The sequence below is a fragment of the Megalops cyprinoides genome, chromosome 10, assembly GCF_013368585.1.
Source record: "Megalops cyprinoides isolate fMegCyp1 chromosome 10, fMegCyp1.pri, whole genome shotgun sequence".
Classification (NCBI taxonomy): domain Eukaryota; kingdom Metazoa; phylum Chordata; class Actinopteri; order Elopiformes; family Megalopidae; genus Megalops; species Megalops cyprinoides.
In genome coordinates this window covers 242,501-262,500 of record NC_050592.1, presented here as the reverse complement: position 1 = coordinate 262,500, position 20,000 = coordinate 242,501, and the positions used below count along the sequence as shown (strand labels likewise).

The following is a 20,000-nucleotide window of genomic DNA, read 5'->3' as shown; positions in this document are numbered from 1 at the left end:
CGTCTGCAGTCTCAGAGCACCACAGCACTGTGGCTACTGTACCAACAAGAATTAGCTTCACAGTATTAGTCAAATTTGCCAAAAAACTGAAAGATTTAGCAGTGATTGACACTGGAGTTAAATCAAAAACAATAAGGATTGAACCGTATACAAAGGGCTGGCCTACAATATCCACACACCCCGACACAAGCCAGTCTGTGTCTCATTCAATGAGGCACAGAAAGCCGTCACTGTAGCATCACCGTTTATAACACACAGACTGTGTTGTCATAACTGTTTATTCTTAACTTTATGAAAAACCCTTTCCATGGTACCAGCCTGGCAGGCTCCCCCCGGCACCCCACCCCCTCACCCCGTCCAACCCTGCCCCGCCTCGGAGCTGTGATGAATATGACGGCCAGCCCTGAATTTGCACGCCAGAGTCAAGGCCCCCCCAATGGGCCCCCAATGAAAAACCCTTTATCCAGTGTGTGTGCGTGTGTGTACGAGTGTCCCATCAGTACTTACCCGCAAAGCCAGCTGCATGGAGAAGGGAAAGTTACCTTAGGAAATGGATGACAGGTGAGGAACATGTTCTTCTGAAGGAGGCTGCAGGGACAGTCATGTGTGCATATACCTGCACATGCTTGTGCATGTTTGCGCATGTCTGTGCATGTCTGCAGCACTCTGAGGTGTGGCTCTGTGATTCTGGCTGCAAACCCAGGTCTCCATGCAGCTCTGACCCACAGGACTCATCACATGCATCATTCCCAATCTGCCTGCGCAAAACCTGAGAACCGAATTACTGCCAGGCTTACACTGTGCAGTCAGGGGAAACAACGTGTGCTGCACTGAACGGCTTCTACAGAAATCTGCTCCTGGTCTGGCGGACGCTGTGACTCGCAGGGTCCTGACGGTGTGCTGAGATCAGACTGGCGGTAACCAAAGGAGAGCATAACTCCAAAAAAACAGACCAATAGGAAAACAGAATGTCCTTACTATGCACCTGCTGTCTTTCTAACAACCAGGGTGCACACACACTCTGAAGCTGTTTGTGGGATTCACTGTGCTGCGTCCTCTCTCCCCCCTCTCTCCTGCAGTAAGACCTCACTGTTGGACACTGGCATTCCCACTCAGGGACATTTTCACAGAAAGCGTCCTGACTGGCACCCTACTCATATCCTAGAGTGAAGAGGAGGAAAAAGCAGCCTTATTCAGCACGCTGTGCATCTCTGTGCTCATCCAGAGCTGCTCACTCTTCCTCTTTCTCCTCTCATTACTGTTGCCTTTGCTGAAGGCTGGGTCTGTGTGCTGTGCTGTAGAGACTGTATTTGATCACTGCGCTGGGTCTGTGTGCTGTGCTGTGCCCCAGGGGGAGCTGCGAGAGACAGTGTGGACATTTACAGTTTCACAGACACTGATCTACCCTCCAAATCTCAGCTCTGTCCTGTTCCACATCCGTCAGTGGTCATGCTGAACCAGCAGGCCCGGCTCAGCCCGAGGACCGGCTCGGCTCGGGGACCGGCTCAGCTCGGGGACCGGCTCAGCTCGGGGACCGGCTCAGCCCGAGGCCCGGCTCAGCCCGGGGACCGGCTCAGCCCAGTGCTGGAGAACGGTGCACAGGTGAGCCAGTTACTCTGGCGTAGGCTGCACTGCAGGACTCCCAGCTCTTTTGGAGCAGGTGGGAAATGCACACCTGGCTGCAGACATCGCAGCATGCCTGAGCCACCTGTAGTGTCAGCTGACCCGGCCACATGAGTGAAATTCAGAATAGGTCACACAGCAAGAGAGCTCCCCAGCGCTGTGCTCAGAACTGCCACACGACAGCACTGAGCACACCGCTCACCCTGAACGTAGCCGACGCACACGGACCAGCCTCAGTGCGTCTGTCAGCACCACACAGAACGTCAGAGCTGCAGAGACAGCAGCACGGACAGCCAATGTCCCGTCTCCCCTGGTAACCCTGTCAGCCAATGGCCCGTCTCCCCTGGTAAGCTCACACCGGCTGTGCAGGCCTAGCTCGGGTTTCTCAGCAGGCTGTGAGTGGGACTCACAGGCCTGTGTTTGGGAGCGGCGCTTCTCATCGTCTCTCACACAGCGTCTGACACCGACCTCACAGTCTCAACTGCTCTCCCACAGCTCTGACGCACCTCTAACCCTGATACAATGCTGCTGTAGCACAGCTGCAAAGCCTGGGTTTTGGCCACAGTGCTGCAGCCGTGTGTCTCTGTCACACCTCCGCTCTCCTACCTTCAGCATCCTCCTCTTTTTGAACATGGCTGCCTGCTCCTCACGCCGCTCCCTCACACACCTGGCCGCTCCGTCCTCAGGTGAGGAGCTATCGCTGTCTGACAGCGTCCATCGTCACCTCCGTCAGCAGAGTACACCACCTGCATCGATCACCTGTTCACCTGCAGCACAGGTAACCAAACCCTCCCTGCCAGCGCGCGTGCACACACACACACACACACATACCTTCATTCCTGATGAATATTTCAGCAGGTGAGCACTGATCTGAGTACTGGATTAAAGCCAGCCTTTACTCTGGCCCCTCTCTGTTCTCCGGTCTCTGTTCTCGGGCCTGTGTTCTCTAATAATCTGCAGGTGACCAGGCCATCCTTCCAGCTTTCCCACCATCACTGGGACCCAGAGCACTACATGAGAAACAGAGCGATTCACCACGAGAGACAGAGCGACTCACCACGAGAGACAGAGCGACTCACCACGAGAGACAGAGCGACTCACCACGAGAGACAGAGCGTCTGACCACGAGAGACAGAGCATCTGACCACGAGAGACAGAGCGTCTGACCACGAGAGACAGAGCGACTCACCACGAGAGACAGAGCGTCTGACCACGAGAGACAGAGCGTCTGACCACGAGAGACAGAGCGACTCACCACAAGAGACAGAGCGACTCACCACGAGAGACAGAGCGTCTGACCACGAGAGACAGAGCGTCTGACCACGAGAGACAGAGTGACTCACCATGAGAGACAGAGACTCAGCAGAGTCTCTCAGAGGGGAACAGTATCAGGCCCAGAGCCAGGCTGGGTTTGATGCATCAGAACCACAGGGAACCAGCACTCAGACACATTCACAAACATGCGCCATGTGACCTTCAGTAAACACCCTGTCAGTGTGGCCCTCAACTCTCTGCAGCACAGGGAGCCACGCCTGACCACGCCCACCCAGGCCACACTACACATTAAACATCAGTGTGTCACTGTGAACAGGCACAGTCAGGACAGCACACAATGCCGCGACTCACCAACATGAGACATGCATATATACACAAGGCAAGCACAGACACACACCCACACACACACACACACTCACCCACACACACACACACACACTCACACACACACACACACACACACACACGTACACACACATATATACACACACCCACACACACACACACTCACCCACACACACACACACACACTCACACACACACACACACACACACACACACACACACACACACATATATACACACACACATATATACACACACACACACACACACACAAACACATATATGTATACACATACATACACACACACACACACACACAGATGCAGCAGGACCCAGGGAGAGGACACTTACCGGGCATGTCTGTGAGGCTCACTGCTCGTACAAACATGGCACATTTCCGAACCCACTGGGGTCCCGACACTTTGGAAATGGAGAAAGGAAAATAAAGAAATAAATAAACGCCATTCCCTCTGGCTGAGGAGCACATGCAGCAGAGACAGACAGACAGGCAGACAGGCAGACTGACATGGAAAGCCTCACGCTGGAGTATGCTTGTGTGTGTGCTTGTGTGTGTGAGAGGCAGCTGTGTGCTCATGTGTGTGAGAGGCGGCTGTGTGCTTGTGTGTGTGAGAGGTGGCTGTGTGTCTGTGTGTGTGTGTATGTGTCCGTGTGTATGCTCATGTGTGCTTGTGTGTGTGAGAGGTGGCTGTGTGCCTGTGTGTGTGAGAGGCGGCTGTGTGTCCGTGTGTGTGTGTGTATGTGTCCGTGTGTATGCTCATGTGTGCTTGTGTGTGTGAGAGGTGGCTGTGTGCCCGTGTGTGTCTGTGTATGTGTTCGTGTGTGTGCTCGTGTGTGTGAGAGGTGGCTGTGTGTCTGTGTGTGTGTGTGTGTGTGTGTGTGTGCGTGCATCTGCATCTGTCTGGCTAGGTGTGCATGCATTCTTGTGTATGTGGGAGTGTGTGTGTGCACTGGGTACACAGGTGTGTGTTTTTGTGTGCTGTGTGAGTGCAATGGAAAAAAAACAATCTGTGTAACTGAAAAAAGGGAAGTTTTTTTTCTTCAGAATCAGAGGATTCTCAACAGAGGAACAGAAACCAGCACTGGGCCTCTGCCACCGATGAGGGAGAGATTTGTAGAGTGTTCCACAGAGCAGACAAGTGCAATTTCATAGCAGTGAGAGAAGGCAAAGCCAAAAGAGAGAGGAGGGCGGGTCTACAGAGGAGGGCGGGGCAGACACACAGAGGGGTGTGGCTACATAGACTCCCTGCCCTCCCATGAGCACCTGCTGACTCCGCCCTGGCCCTGACTGACAGCGGCCTGCAGCAGTGTCACCTCTGCTGCCTTCATACACTTTAAAGACCTGGCGAGGATCCTCTAATACACTCAGTGAAAACAGCTTTCACACACCAGTACCTGAGAAATACTGGCCAAACAGGGGAAATCTGCCCCCCTATCCTCCTGACCGCTCTGCTGAGCTCTCCGTCTCCTCTCCCCTATACCTCGCTGTATCCGTTCCTGCTGTGACTCGGCGGCAATGCCTGATCCGAGCCTGTCATCGGCTGCTCTGACTCGGCGGAATGCCTGATCGAGCCTGTCATCGGCTGCTCTGACTCGGCGGCAATGCCTGATCGAGCCTGTCATCGGCTGCTCTGAGCTCCATTGCTCCACCCTGAGCATTTCCCTCATTTTCTCTCCTCTGTTACTTCTCTCCCTTGTGTTCACTGTTTGCTGTTTGCTGTGCGCAGAATGTGTGTGTGTGTGTGTGTGTGTGTGTGTGTGTGTGTGTGAGAGAGAGAGTGTGAGAGTGTGTGTGTGTGTATGTGAGTGAGTGTGTGAGCGTGAGAGTGTGTGTGTGTGCGAACTCCCTGTCCCGCTACGGACAGCTCCTTCACCCCATTCCCTCAGACAGGGCCTGAAGATGCACCTCTTCAGACTCTACCTGGACTGACCCAGCACACAATTGCCCCCCCCATCAGTGCTGTCGTAAATTGCTGTGCTTTTTAAATTGTGCTTTTTAAATTGTTTCTTGTTGCTGCCTTTACCCTGACGCTCATTGCGCCGTTTGAGCGTATTAGCTGCCCTATAGGCTGTAATTGTACAAATCTAATAGTACTATGTCCTCAAGCAGACGCTGCTCTCAGCTGAGAACTGTCTCATTGTGGAACTGTACACATCCTGTCCCCGTACTGTCGCTATACTTGCTGTATGCACTTCTGTACATTGCTTCGGATAAAAGCGTCTGCTAAATAAATAAATGTAAATGTAAATGTGTGCATGTGTGTGTATGTGAGTGAGTGTGTGAGCATGAGTGTGTGTGTGTGTGTGTGTGTGTGAGAGTAAGTGTGTGAGGGTGTGTGAGGGTGTGTGTATGCATATGATGTCTTTGCTGGTAGATCTGCAAAGTGGGTCACACACTGACATTATCATTGTCCTTTCCTCCTCCCCCACCTCCACCATCAGATCACCACGGCAACAGCGTGCCGCCAGAAGCGCTCTGAGGGGAGCTGCTGCTCCGCCGCGTCACGCGTGAGAACGTGGGGTGCAGCTCTCCCCAAACCAGCGCCCCTGCCTCCCCAGCGGGTGTCTGGAATTTGACCCCAAAAAAACAAAAGGGGAAGCAGCCACTCAAGCATGGCAGCTACTGGCTATTGTCTCCAACCCCCCCATACCACCCCCCCACCCTGCGTCTGTCTCACACATCAGGATCACATCATACTGAACTTCAGCAAGCAAAGCAGAACCTGACAGTTCCCTGTTAGGAATGGCTCTGCAAAGGTCATCTGGCTGCATATGGGAGAGCATTCATGACCACAGAACCACCCCCACTCTTTCTGAGGAAGCACAGGGCCCCCCCATCTCCCACTCACTCACTCACCCCCCCTCTCTGAGGAAGCACAGGGTCTGTCTCTCTGTCTGGCAGTAGAAGCAGATGTAAACTGTTGAAGAGGTACAGGGCTTATGATGGCACGTTAGCGTAGGCCACAGACCATCAATTTAATGTGGCCTGTGCTCTGGTGTTTAAATTTACGTCCGTGACAATACAACATTGAAACACAGGAGGCGCTGCTGAGCTCCACGCCCACGCTTTTATCAGAGAATTAGCCCACAATACAAACAACGTAAATGCTATCTGCCTTTCCAAAGGTAGCTAACATAAAAAAAGGCTGAAAAAGGAAAAGTGGACAATGAATATCGACAATTTCAAGAAAGATGGGAAACAGAATATTTATTTTGTGAATTCAAACAAAAGCCAATGTGTCTCGTATGTCAAGAGTCATCGGCAGTTTTCAAAGAGTATAACCTTCGGAGGCATTTCAAAACGAACCATGAGTATTATGGAAACATGGACATGGAACAGCGGCTGCAAAAAGTCAAAGGATTAAAACGCAAGCTTCAACAACAGCAAAACATGTTTACTCACGTCAACAGTCAGAGTGAGGGAGCTGTGAAGGCAAGCTTTATAATAGCGGAGGAAATAGCAAGAGCATGCAAGCCATGCACAGAGGGAGAGTTTATTGAAAATGTATATGATGTTGTATGCCCCGACAAGAAGCAGGCATTTGTGAATATCAGCCTCTCCCAAAATACCATGGCTAGTCGGGTGGATGAGCTGGCCTCCAACTTACAGATCCAGCTAAAAAATAAAGCCAAGGATGAAAGACGAGAGTACAGACAGGATGGATACTGCTCAGCTTTCCATATTCATCCGGGGGCTGGATGCTCAGTTTTCCGTCACCAAAGAACTTTTGGATTTACAAGCGATTCACAGGACAACTACTAGAAAGGACATTTTCACACAAGTGGAGCGGCGCATCAATGAAACGGGATTGCAGTGGAATAAACTTGTTGAGCTGACAATGGATGGCGCACCTGCAATGTGCGGGGAGGTCCTTGGTTTGGTTGGTTTGGTTCGAGAGAATATGGGGCACATGGGAGAAAACTTGACAGCCTACCACTGCATCATCCACCAGGAAGCCCTCTGTGGAAAGGTGTTGGGCATGGGACATGTAATGACAGCTGTAACCAAAACAGTGAACTGTATTCGTTCATGGGGCTTGGATCACCGGCAATTCAGGGCACTTTTAGAGGAGGAAAACTCTGTGCACGAGGATGTGCCATACCATACAGAGGTGTGCTGGTTGAGTCGGGGGAAAGTGTTGAGAAGATTTTATGATACCCGTGTTGAGATCACTCATTTCATGGAAAGCAAACAAAAGGTCATCCCCGAGCTTGAGGATGAAAAGTGGCTAAGCGACTTGTCGTTTATGTGTGACGTAACGGAGTACCTCAATGCCCTGAATGTAAAAGTCCAGGGTCAAAAGCAGCTGATCACTGAAATGCAAGACTCAGTAAAGGCGATTCAAATGAAACTGCGTCTATGGGAGGGCCAGATGCGCAAAGGCAACTTGTCTCATTTTCCTACTTGCCAGTCAGTCAGTGACACAGTCACCATCCCATTCCCAGCCAAAGTGTATGCTGACAAACTGAACACACTCAAAGCGGAATTCAGCAGGAGATTTGCTGATTTTGAATCACAAAAATTTCAACCTTGATCTGTTCGCAAATCCTTTTGCAATTGATGTTGACACTGCACCTGAGCACTTGAGGTTGGAACTCATTGAATTACAATGTAACGGTGCTCTGAAGGCCCAGTACCAGTCAGCTGGGGCTGTTGAGTTTGCACCCGAGTTTGATTCCCTGAATCAATGCCACAGCTTCACCTTCATGCTGCACGCGTCATGTCTATGTTCAGAAGCACCTACTCGTGCGAACAGATGTTCTCCGTAATGAAACTGAAGACGACATCCCATAGATCCCGCCTCACAGACCAGCATCTGGTCTCAGTATTGAAAGTGGCCACGGCAAAGGACATTAAGCCTAGAACAGATGAGATCATATCTAAGAAAAGGTGCCGAGTGTCTGGTAAGAGCTGAACTAAAAAGCGCACGATGCCTATTTTGCTCAGGTTTGGCATTATAGGCCCTATTGTTGAGTCCTTTCAAGTTTCCTAAGTAAGCCATACAATTTGAGATACGACTTGTTGCATTGACTATTTTGCTTTATCAAACAGTTTTGCCGAAAACCATGACCGTATTTGTTGTTTTGTTAAAGACAAAAGTACTGTAATCCAAATGCATTTTGTTTAACTGTGCAGTTACCATTTTATACAAAAAATTGTTCAGCACAAATACTATTTTGCTTTATTAATCAGTTTTGCTCGTAAGAATTACCCACAAACATGGAAAAACCAAAATATTTGAACTGTGCATGCATGCAGTATTTTTTTATTTAATACAGTTACTAGCCTACTTATATTTTTTCAATAAAAAAATAATCATTGTAATGAATCTCTGGCCTGATTTCATTACCAACCCTTAGCGTTGCCATGGAAACACAGCTCCTCTGCTACCCAGGAGCTACAGGTGTGGCGACAGGTAGGACGACAGGTATGAAAAGGTCACACCTCTAAGGCACACAACGCAGGCAGCAGAGAACAGGGCCATTCTGACCAAACCAATTCTAACCGCTTCTGAATAACAAGCTGCGTCTGTGTGCATCTCCCCGCTCGAGTGGGGCCAAGCGCGGCCAGGACCAGCGCGCGGCCAGGACCAGCGCGCGGCGAGTGAAGCTGTGGAGAACCCAGCGCCTGAACTCCTGCTGCCCCTTCCCCCACCCTCACGGCAAGCTCCACCCCCCATTCAGCCGAACCCACGTTAACCCCCCCCAAAGGCCTCTCTTTCAGAAAGAGACCCGCTCCCTGCACTCGTTTCTGCGGTTGGCAGGGGAACGTGGGATCTCAGAGGGTCAGACGCAGTGAGCCAGTACTGTTTCAGCATGGGAATTCCAGGAGAGAGTCCCCTGGAAACTGCAGCCCCCCAGCCCCCCCAGCCCCCGGCTCATGCCTTTTCTTCTGAGTAGTAGGAGAGACAGGCTGGTGCTGGAAGCATACTAAACACTCTGAGCCCAGCTGGGCCGCGGGGGGGGGGGGGGGGGGCATGTTTCTATAGGCAGCACTGATGGAAGCCTGAGGCTGCAGTGTGTCCAGCTCCTCCTACAGCAGCTCCTCCTCCTACAGCAGTAGCTCCTCCTCCTACAGCAGCTCCTCCTCCTGCAGCAGTAGCTCCTCCTCCTGCAGCAGCTCCTCCTCCTGCAGCAGCTCCTCCTCCTACAGCAGCTCCTCCTGCAGCAGCAGCTCCTCCTGCAGCAGCTCCTCCTCCTACAGCAGCAGCTCCTCCTACAGCAGCTCCTCCTCCTACAGCAGCTCCTCCTCCTGCAGCAGCAGCTCCTCCTCCTGCAGCAGCTCCTCCTCCTACAGCAGCAGCTCTTCCTCCTACAGCAGCTCCTCCTCCTGCAGCAGCAGCTCCTCCTACAGCAGTAGCTCTTCCTCCTACAGCAGCTCCTCCTCCTGCAGCAGCAGCTCCTCCTACAGCAGTAGCTCCTCCTCCTACAGCAGCTCCTCCTCCTGCAGCAGCTCCTCCTCCTGCAGCAGCAGCTCCTCCTCCTGCAGCAGCTCCTCCTCCTACAGCAGCAGCTCCTCCTACAGCAGCAGCTCCTCCTACAGCAGCTCCTCCTCCTACAGCAGCAGCTCCTCCTACAGCAGCTCCTCCTACAGCAGTAGCTCCTCCTCCTACAGCAGCTCCTCCTCCTGCAGCAGTAGCTCCTCCTCCTGCAGCAGCTCCTGCAGCAGCTCCTCCTCCTGCAGCAGCTCCTCCTCCTACAGCAGCAGCTCCTCCTACAGCAGTAGCTCCTCCTCCTACAGCAGCTCCTCCTCCTACAGCAGCAGCTCCTCCTCCTACAGCAGCAGCTCCTCCTACAGCAGCAGCTCCTCCTCCTGCAGCAGCAGCTCCTCCTACAGCAGCTCCTCCTCCTGCAGCAGCAGCTCCTCCTACAGCAGCAGCTCCTCCTACAGCAGCTCCTCCTCCTGCAGCAGCAGCTCCTCCTACAGCAGCTCCTCCTCCTGCAGCAGCAGCTCCTCCTGCATCTCCTGCATCCCTCAGCAGTGCTATGCAGTGATGAGTGAATCTACAGCCTCCTGCAGATACAGACCTGCCATCCCTCCTCGAGGAGGAAGGGCTGCCTCGCTGCCACGGGGGGCAGGGTGACCTCGCTGCCTTGGGCCCAGACTGATTCAGTACATGTGTGGCTAAATGCCAAAACATTCTGGATGACAGCTTCTGCCAAATGAGTAAATTTAAATGTAAACTGCAAAGGTAGAGATCCTAACCTTATATTTATACCTTTAGTTATAGGTGCTGAATATGCAGTACGGCATATAAGGATTTGTTTAAAAAGCAGCAGTAATGAAGGGTGAGCTGGCCTCAGCCCCACCACCAGCGCAGTTTCATCACTCTCACTCACTCAGATGTAATTAAACTGCTGAACAGGAAATGCAATGAGCTCCAATGCTGAGCGCCACAGTCTGACTCCCCGTCTCTCACTGGCTGCGTTACTGCCAGAGCAGTACAATAGCCTTCCAAAGCGTCTAACTCAATTTCAGCAGCAGCTGACCTCAGTCCAGTGGGGCTGCTCAGTGCGGCAGAGAGAGGAGGTCTGTTCTCTGCCCTGGAGGACAAGGGAAGCCCCCATCACCCTGACAACAGCCTGCGAGCCTGTTCACCCCCCCAAATTACATTACATTCATTTAGCAGATAGTCTTATGCAGAGCAACTTCCAGCACAATACTTCCCTCCCAACTCTAACTCTATTCTTGTTTAATCTCCTTTAAACAAATGACCTTATCAGTCTGTGAATCGGGAGTTTATGGTTTTATAATGTTAATTTAGGCAAGCATGCTCGTCTTGCTTTAACACATCAGGATCTGAACAGAAGAGCTGTTTCTGAGGGCAACAGGAGGCGTGGCCAGGAAAGCAGCGTGATTGGAATGGATCATTTCTGTTGTGTCAACACTTTTTATTTGTTGTTTTCCAGCAAATTTTCCAGGTTTAATTGAGAATTCCCCACTACAGCTCCATGCCTTTCACTTCTAATGGCCACAGGGACACTCACCTCCCGTTCTGCAGCCCCAAAGACACGTGTGTCTAAAGCACAATTCAAATGCAGTTTCATAAAAGTATGTATAAGTTAGTATTAGAAGGATTCCACAAAAAGTGAGACACTTCCTGCAGTGCGGAAATGTCACATGCCTGAGGAACCAATGAGAGCGTTCGCTGCTCTGAGGCCCTTTAGCGCACTTCCTCCGTATGCCACAGAGTGAGGGAAGCAGATTCATAAAAACACATCTATTCTGAGGTTTATTGTCCCTGCAACCTTTCACTAGGGACTTCCTATTCTAAAAAAAAAACTCATCAGAAAATAGTCAGTGATTCAACAGCACACATAGAAAGCCTGTCACCATACTATCAGACAGCAGGTAGCTGTGAAAACACAGTCAGCTATGCTGTTCATACAATTCGGTCAGCCTGGTCCATGGGGGTAAGGTTAGGGTTTGGGTTCAGGCAGCCTGGTCCATGTGGGTTAGGGTTAGGGTTTGGGTTCAGGCAGCCTGGTCCATGTGGGTTAGGGTTAGGGTTTGGGTTCAGGCAGCCTGGTCCATGTGGGTTAGGGTTAGGGTTTGGGTTCAGGCAGCCTGGTCCATGTGGGTTAGGGTTAGGGTTTGGGTTCAGGCAGCCTGGTCCATGTGGGTTAGGGTTAGGGTTTGGGTTCAGGCAGCCTGGTCCATGTGGGTTAGGGTTAGGGTTTGGGTTCAGGCAGCCTGGTCCATGCGGGTTAGGGTTAGGGTTAGGGTTCAGGCAGCCTGGTCCATGTGGGTTAGGGTGACAGTTGCAATGAGCAAGCACCCCTGTTCTGTTATGCTGTCTAACATCTTTAAAACTCTTTGTTTGGGGGGTTGAGAGCAGGGCGGTTTCAGCTCACAGGACTGAAGTGCATCTGTTCTCCCCATATGGGAGAGTTTACCAGCTGAGATGGACTACTACAGCACAGCATTTCTGAATTAGGCTCAGAGCTCAATACAATGAACCGCTGTTAAACACAAACTCAGAGATGCTCCACAAACATGGACAAAGGCCACTGCAGAAGGATCCCTGAGACCCTGCCAGCACGAGTGGGGTGAGGAGGAGGAGGAACCGTGATGAAGGCTGAAGCGCCAGCAACAGCGAGGCTTATCCCACCATGCTGCCTCTGGCAGCAGCGCCCCCACCCCTATCTGCAGGGGAACCCCACACAACACTGCTCCTCTTCACTCTCGCGTTCCTCTCACACACGTTCCTCTCACACACGTTCCTCTCACACACGTTCCTCTCACACACGTTCCTCTTCACTCTCGCGTTCCTCTCACACACGTTCCTCTCACACACGTTCCTCTCACACACGTTCCTCTCACACACGTTCCTCTTCACTCTCGCGTTCCTCTCACACACGTTCCTCTCACACACGTTCCTCTTCACTCTCACGTTCCTCTCACACACGTTCCTCTCACACACGTTCCTCTCACACACGTTCCTCTCACACACGTTCCTCTTCACTCTCACGTTCCTCTCACACACGTTCCTCTTCACTCTCGCGTTCCTCTCACACACGTTCCTCTCACACACGTTCCTCTTCACTCTCACGTTCCTCTCACACACGTTCCTCTTCACTCTCACGTTCCTCTCACACACGTTCCTCTCACACACGTTCCTCTCACACACGTTCCTCTCACACACGTTCCTCTTCACTCACGTTCCTCACACACGTTCCTCTCACACACGTTCCTCTTCACTCTCACGTTCCTCTCACACACGTTCCTCTCACACACGTTCCTCTCACACACGTTCCTCTTCACTCTCGCGTTCCTCTTCACTCTCACGTTCCTCTCACACACGTTCCTCTCACACACGTTCCTCTCACACACGTTCCTCTTCACTCTCACGTTCCTCTCACACACGTTCCTCTCACACACGTTCCTCTCACACACGTTCCTCTTCACTCTCGCGTTCCTCTCACACACGTTCCTCTCACACACGTTCCTCTCACACACGTTCCTCTCACACACGTTCCTCTTCACTCTCGCGTTCCTCTTCACTCTCGCGTTCCTCTCACACACGTTCCTCTCACACACGTTCCTCTCACACACGTTCCTCTTCACTCTCGCGTTCCTCTTCACTCTCGCGTTCCTCTTCACTCTCGCGTTCCTCTCACACACGTTCCTCTCACACACGTTCCTCTTCACTCTCGCGTTCCTCTCACACACGTTCCTCTCACACACGTTCCTCTTCACTCTCGCGTTCCTCTTCACTCTCGCGTTCCTCACACACGTTCCTCTCACACACGTTCCTCTCACACACGTTCCTCTCACACACGTTCCTCTCACACACGTTCCTCTTCACTCTCGCGTTCCTCTTCACTCTCGCGTTCCTCTCACACACGTTCCTCTCACACACGTTCCTCTCACACACGTTCCTCTCACACACGTTCCTCTTCACTCTCGCGTTCCTCTTCACTCTCGCGTTCCTCACACACGTTCCTCTCACACACGTTCCTCTCACACACGTTCCTCTCACACACGTTCCTCTCACACACGTTCCTCTTCACTCTCGCGTTCCTCTTCACTCTCGCGTTCCTCTCACACACGTTCCTCTCACACACGTTCCTCTCACACACGTTCCTCTCACACACGTTCCTCTTCACTCTCGCGTTCCTCTTCACTCTCGCGTTCCTCACACACGTTCCTCTCACACACGTTCCTCTCACACACGTTCCTCTCACACACGTTCCTCTCACACACGTTCCTCTTCACTCTCGCGTTCCTCTCACACACGTTCCTCTTCACTCTCGCGTTCCTCTTCACTCTCGCGTTCCTCTCACACACGTTCCTCTCACACACGTTCCTCTCACACACGTTCCTCTCACACGCGTTCCTCTCACACACGTTCCTGTAGGCAAACTGAAATGACCCAGTGAAATGGCTCAATACAAATGCAAATATACCCACACAGACACTGAGCACCAGCACACTGCACTGCACAGCACTCAGCCAAGTGCCGTGCAACCAAAACGGCTTCATCCCTGAAACAGACCTCGTCTGGAGTGTCTGCTGTATGCACAGGCTTGGCTGTGTTTTGCAGCGTTTCACAGTGTGCACAGGCTTGGCTGTGTTTTGCAGCGTTTCACAGTGTGCACAGGCTTGGCGGTGTTTTGCAGCGTTTCACAGTGTGCACAGGCTTGGCGGTGTTTCACAGTGTGCACAGGCTTGGCTGTGTTTTGCAGCGTTTCACAGTGTGCACAGGCTTGGCTGTGTTTTGCAGCGTTTCACAGTGTGCACAGGCTTGGCTGTGTTTTGCAGCGTTTCACAGTGTGCACAGGCTTGGCTGTGTTTTGCAGCGTTTCACAGTGTGCACAGGCTTGGCGGTGGCCAGCAGGAGCCTTGGCCTGGGGAGTGGGCTCGGATGTTTGGGGGGCAGCAGCCTGTTGGGTCCGAGCCACGTTCACACAGTCACAGAAAGCACAGCGATGCTGCGTCAATAATTAAACACCTCCACACCCTCCCACAGGGTCCATCACCTGCCGTCCCATACCAGGGACAGAAATAGCAAAAACAGCTCCCTGCGCCGGGGAGTGTGATGGAAACTCAGGGGTGAGGGACAGATGGAGAGTCCGACTGACAGACGAAAGAAAAGGACACAGTTAACCAGAGACTTAGAATGAAGGCAAGATCTGAGAGAAGGAGGCTGAGAAATTAGCACAGGAGAAGAAGGCAGGATGCCACTGGGACCACATTGTCTCAGTGACTCACTGATGTTCTTCATAATAACAGCTAGGACTTCTTCACCCTGCAGAAATGGAGACCTTTTTCCTTGAATGAATCCCATTCCCACACATCTTGTTTTTCTTACAAGTGCAAAAAAAACACATTCACAGATTTACACATGGGCAGCACATGGTATTTGTGGGTTTACAGTAAGTTAATGAGAACTCTGTCTCGGGAAGGCATGTGAGAAATGTAGCCTGTGTATTTGTGAATGCAGATAAACGGAACACTCCCTGTCTGTGTCGTGCTGTAATGACTTGTTTTGCCCTCACGCCTCCCTCCTTTGTTTACACTGGTGCTGAGCCCGAGCGCATGCAGAGCTGCTGAAAGGAAGGCCTTTCTGTTACTGCGGTTTAGATCATCTGAGCCGTAAAGAGCAGTGTGGCTGCTCACAGCCCTGCTGCCGATTATTTATTATAATGTTGTAGGAATTATTTTCACTTCTCATGACACATCGATACATTTAAATTGCATTTGATACCCTTGCTGTTGTCTCCCCGCCTCAGATTATAGACAGGATCAGAAGATCTAAGAGATCTAGGATCTGCAACCATCAATCCACTGCTTCTCCAGTTCAAGCAAGAGCAACAGCACTCACAACAATATTAACAGCACTCACAACAATATTAACAGCACTCACAACAATATTAACAAGACTGCCAACACTCACTGAATTACAGCCACAGAGGTCACCACTGCTATAATGGGGCAGGAGTGTGGTGTAGTGGTAAGGAGCAGCAGTGTGGAGTAGCAGTAAGGAGCAGCAGTGTGATGTAGCAGTAAGGAGCAGGGCAGCAGTGTGGTGTAGCAGTAAGGAGCAGCAGTGTGGTGTAGCAGTAAGGAGCAGGGCAGCAGTGTGGTGTAGCGGTAAGGAGCAGCAGTGTGGTGTAGCGGTAAGGAGGAGCAGGGTGGTGTAGCGGTAAGGAGCAGGGCAGTAGGGTGGTGTAGCGGTAAGGAGGAGCAGGGTGGTGTAGTGGTAAGGAGCAGGGTAGCAGTGAGGTGTAGTGGTAAGGAGCAGGGTAGCAGTGTGGTGTAGCGGTAAGGAGCAGCAGTGTGGTGTAGCGGTAAGGAGCAGGGTAGCAGTGTGGTGTAGTGGTAAGGAGAGAGGCAGTAGTGGTAATTTTGACTCTGTAAATACACAACTATATAAATGGATAACATATGACAATTGTAAGAAAGTTACTTTGGGTAAGAGGGTCTGTTTAGCAAATCTATAATGTTGTTGGAATGAGTACAGCATGAAGGCACACACAGGCATACACGTACACAATAACTAGGCACTGCTACTCTGATTCCTCCCTGTCAATTAGTGTGGAAATATTCAGTGCTGTCTTACTCAAGGGACAGGAAACAGTGTATTCAGTTCAGACGTACTTTACATAGATTCCTCTAGAACCACAAACCGGCAGCAGCGAGCTGGAAAGGGTGCTCAGTTTGACCCTGTTTGCACAATGACAGCATTAATGCTAACATTTACTTCAGAGTCACTACTGAGTTACTGTCTGTTCTGATCCTGACACAGATTCCCTCCTCACAGAGGCCTGTCTTCAAAGTGATTTTAAGATATTTGCTTTTAATATCGTTTTAAATACATAACATTGTCTCTCTGTACTAGCTGCTTCTGTGCTGTTATTCAAAATGCCCCATTGCAAACAACATGATATCCTGAACGCAACAAAAGATATAACATCACGTCCAAGTACGGTCATGATTTGAATTTGGGCACAGCAAACAAACTGCCTTTCCTGTTTTCTACTACAGTCAATTACACAATTACAATTGCAATTACACAACTGTCAGTGTAAGTTCTGCATTTATTCAGTGTTTTACAGTTGCTATTATGATTTTCATCTTCAGGAATTGAATGGCTGAGAGGACTCACTATGTGCAAGAGTCATCTTTCTGTTTACGTACTCAGCTTCTACACAGTACCCACTGCAACACTGCACACAGTGACACGCATGTGCGAGATTGCGGTGTGTAGTGCGCATGGTGAAAGCGCCATGTGTAAGTTCAGTTAGAGCGACACAACACTACCCCAAGGCACAGCTAATGTGTCAGAATGAATTAATGTGTTCCTGGCTCTGCGGTCACCGCTGTCATTCATAATTTCAAGAAATGTGCAGGACTGGGCGCAAACCCTTAGAAGGACAATGCACACGCACCGTGAATCAGGTGAAACCCACTTAGCTACATATTTTAACAGTTGCTCATTGCTCGCTGATGGAGCTCAGTTGGTATGGAAGACAAAGGCGGTAAAATAAGCGCTGAGTGTTTGTGAATTGCGCTGCCTGGTCCCACACTGACGCGCAGAAACGCCAGGGTCAGACTCCTGCCCCCGCTGCATCCATTGCACTAACCAGGTACAGCGACAGCCCATAATAATCCACGGTATGGTGGAGAGCACCGGGTCCTCCGGTCGCACAGAACCGAGGCTGACTCGGACTACTTTGGGAAATTAATTAGCCGGTTCTCCCAAAAGCTAACCATCTGGCAGGGCACATACGTAGCTTAGATAACTAGCCAACAGCTAACTTAGCATTTGTGTGCACACGCAGTAGAGGCAGACAGTAACACTCTGCAAGATGAAATTCGGTTAACATAACGCAGCTAACACAGCTAACGTCACCCAGCCTACTCCCCCGTATTAGCCACTGAAATACACATTTCAACAGAGGGACACAGAATGCATTGTACCGTTTAACTACATGTTTAACAGATGACCGTGATCTAGCTGATAAAGTGGGAACAATAGTTATTCATCCCTTTTCCCTAAGGGTAGATGCAGGAGCCGGTGTGGATGCGCCTAATGCCATGGCAACAGCAGCATCGGCGCTGGTTGTGGCTAACGTTAACACTGAAGCTAATGTTACTATTAACGTTACCGTTAATGCAACTATCCACAGCTTCGCTAGCTGGCTATCTTTCCACAAAGAGTTAATGCCAGATGCGTAGGCTGTAGGCTCTTTCTCTTCTCTTTCGTCCGCTTCACTTTCGCAGCAACACGCACATGTTAAATTGTAAGGAAAATAAAGTGTCGCACAGACTCACCACCATTCCGATGTCCTGGTTCAGGGGGTGAGGTTGGGGTCGGGGAGACTCCGTCTTCAAATCCAAGATCTCGCTTTTCGCAGCGGCTGGCTAGCTCGCTAACAGGCAGCTGCTATTTTTCTAATGAATGCATGCGCCCCGAAACCCTTCTCCTCTCTTTCCTTCCCTTGGGTACTCACATTCTGAAGGTGTTCATACCTCTCACGTCAAGTCAGACACAACAGAACAGTGCACCAACGGGGCTGCTCGCTGCTTAGTCTTTCGTAAGCTTGCAAACCCCCAAGAAGAAGGGAGGAGGAGGGAGAGATGGAGGAAGGGGGGCAAACGCCAGATGCTTTGACTAGCTAGCAGTAACGTTACCATACATTTCAATCATATCCACGGGAGTCGTGCTGGCGCTGGCATGGGTTTGCGACTTAGCTCCTTACATCGAAGCGAACGACAGAAATCTTTAGCGTTAGAACGGAAAAAGGGGGTGCGGAGGGTCCCCCGTTCGGAGCGGGGTGCGTGAGTGAGAGACGCTCCCGCACGCTGATCGGCATCACAAAGCCATGTGAGTCCTAACCGCCCCCCTCCCTCATGCAAACTAATGAAAAACGGCTCCAAGATCACTTCGCCTCTACCAAAACCGTCACGACGGGGGAATCCTCACTTACGAAGAGACGTGAGAGAAACGCGAAACGCAGCACATACGCAAAATACGCAATATCAAGCTAAAATATGCAGTTATGGATATAACTGATACAGTTCCTCAAAACATAAGCTCAGCGGCGAAGCTTAAATAAGCTGCACTGCGACGCGCACCCCTATCGTAGGGAAATGCGGCCGTCCATTGAGGTGCCCCTCAGGACAAAGGCATTGTGAAGCGGGAGGCAGCTGACTTACCGGCCCTAAAATCCAAAGCAGCGCCCCTTTTTCAGCCGTTGCGCTCCTCCACCCCACTCTCAGCCACGCAGACAGCGGCTCGCTGCTTTCGCAGCGATGCTGCTCACCACAACGGGTTTACTGTGCGGTGCATGACTGGACTGTATCTTAACACCGAGGGTGTTAGACACCGCCCTCACCTGACCATGGTAGGTATTGCAGCATCCTTTGGTGTTCGAATGAAGGTTAATATAGTTTGCGATTAATTGTGTAAGCGTTACGAGATGCAGTTGAGCCCAATGTCTCCAACACAAAACACAGGGTACACATTACAAATCCGAATACGGTACGTAGTTATGCAGTATTTCAAAGGAAATCATTAATGCATTGCAACGGCATTGTGTAGTATAACCAGACAAATTAATGCACTCACGTTGTAAAGGGTAAAAGAAAAGCAGCAACCTTAACCTCCTATTACACCATCAATTTTCTTAGCTGCGTGCGGTTGTAAACGAGACTGTGTTATCAATGGGCTACAACCCAAAGGTTAAGCCAGGTGTCCTCAGGTACGCTAAATAAATAGCAAACATATTCCGCTGACATTCAGTTTACAGCCAGTTACGGAACTACACATAACACGGTCATATATTGTGGAAGAGATGTGAATAGAAATAGTCTTCAACCTGTAGCCTGCAATTAAAACAGATTTTCATACTCTTCGGTGATGGGTTATTGTAGGGCGCGTGAAGTGCAGGAACTGACCGAACTTCCTCCCGTCATTAACGCGGAAAGCGCAATCCCCACACTAAACTGTTGCAGTAGCCTACATTCGTGTTTTCTTCGACAATGGCAGTGGGTTTGTCCATTTAAAACTATTCGCATGAGGAATATTGTATTGGAAAACAGGAGCTGGCAATAATCTATGATCAGTTATTGCCCTGTTATATTTATTATTTTACAAATCAACATTAAGGCTGAAGAACAACGTTTCGAAGGAAATGTAACTGACGGGGGGAGGAGGCGGTGAGAATACGGCGGACACGGCTTTGCGTACCTGTGACTCTGCGCTGCATGACCGGGCTGGAGCTGCCGA

At 50.8% G+C, this 20,000-nt stretch overlaps 1 protein-coding gene across 5 annotated transcripts in view; it reads right to left on the bottom strand.

Annotated features, from left to right (window-relative positions):
• arhgap33 (Rho GTPase activating protein 33) overlaps positions 1-20,000 on the bottom strand; it is a 52,692-nt gene that overhangs the window by 32,617 nt on the left and 75 nt on the right. For 2 of the 5 annotated variants that reach the window (XM_036538493.1, XM_036538494.1), the window contains exons 1-3: positions 19,962-20,000; positions 3,595-3,663; positions 508-542 (exon numbers count right to left, since the gene is read on the bottom strand). The exon at positions 19,962-20,000 is cut by the window's right edge and continues 75 nt beyond it. In XM_036538493.1, coding sequence (XP_036394386.1) covers positions 508-542; positions 3,595-3,663; positions 19,962-19,980 — 123 coding nt within the window. In that variant the 5' untranslated portion in view covers positions 19,981-20,000. Of the gene's footprint in view, positions 1-507; positions 543-3,594; positions 3,664-18,043; positions 18,615-19,961 lie in introns of those variants that run through there. The other 3 variants (XM_036538495.1, XM_036538496.1, XM_036538497.1) reach the window with 3 other exon arrangements.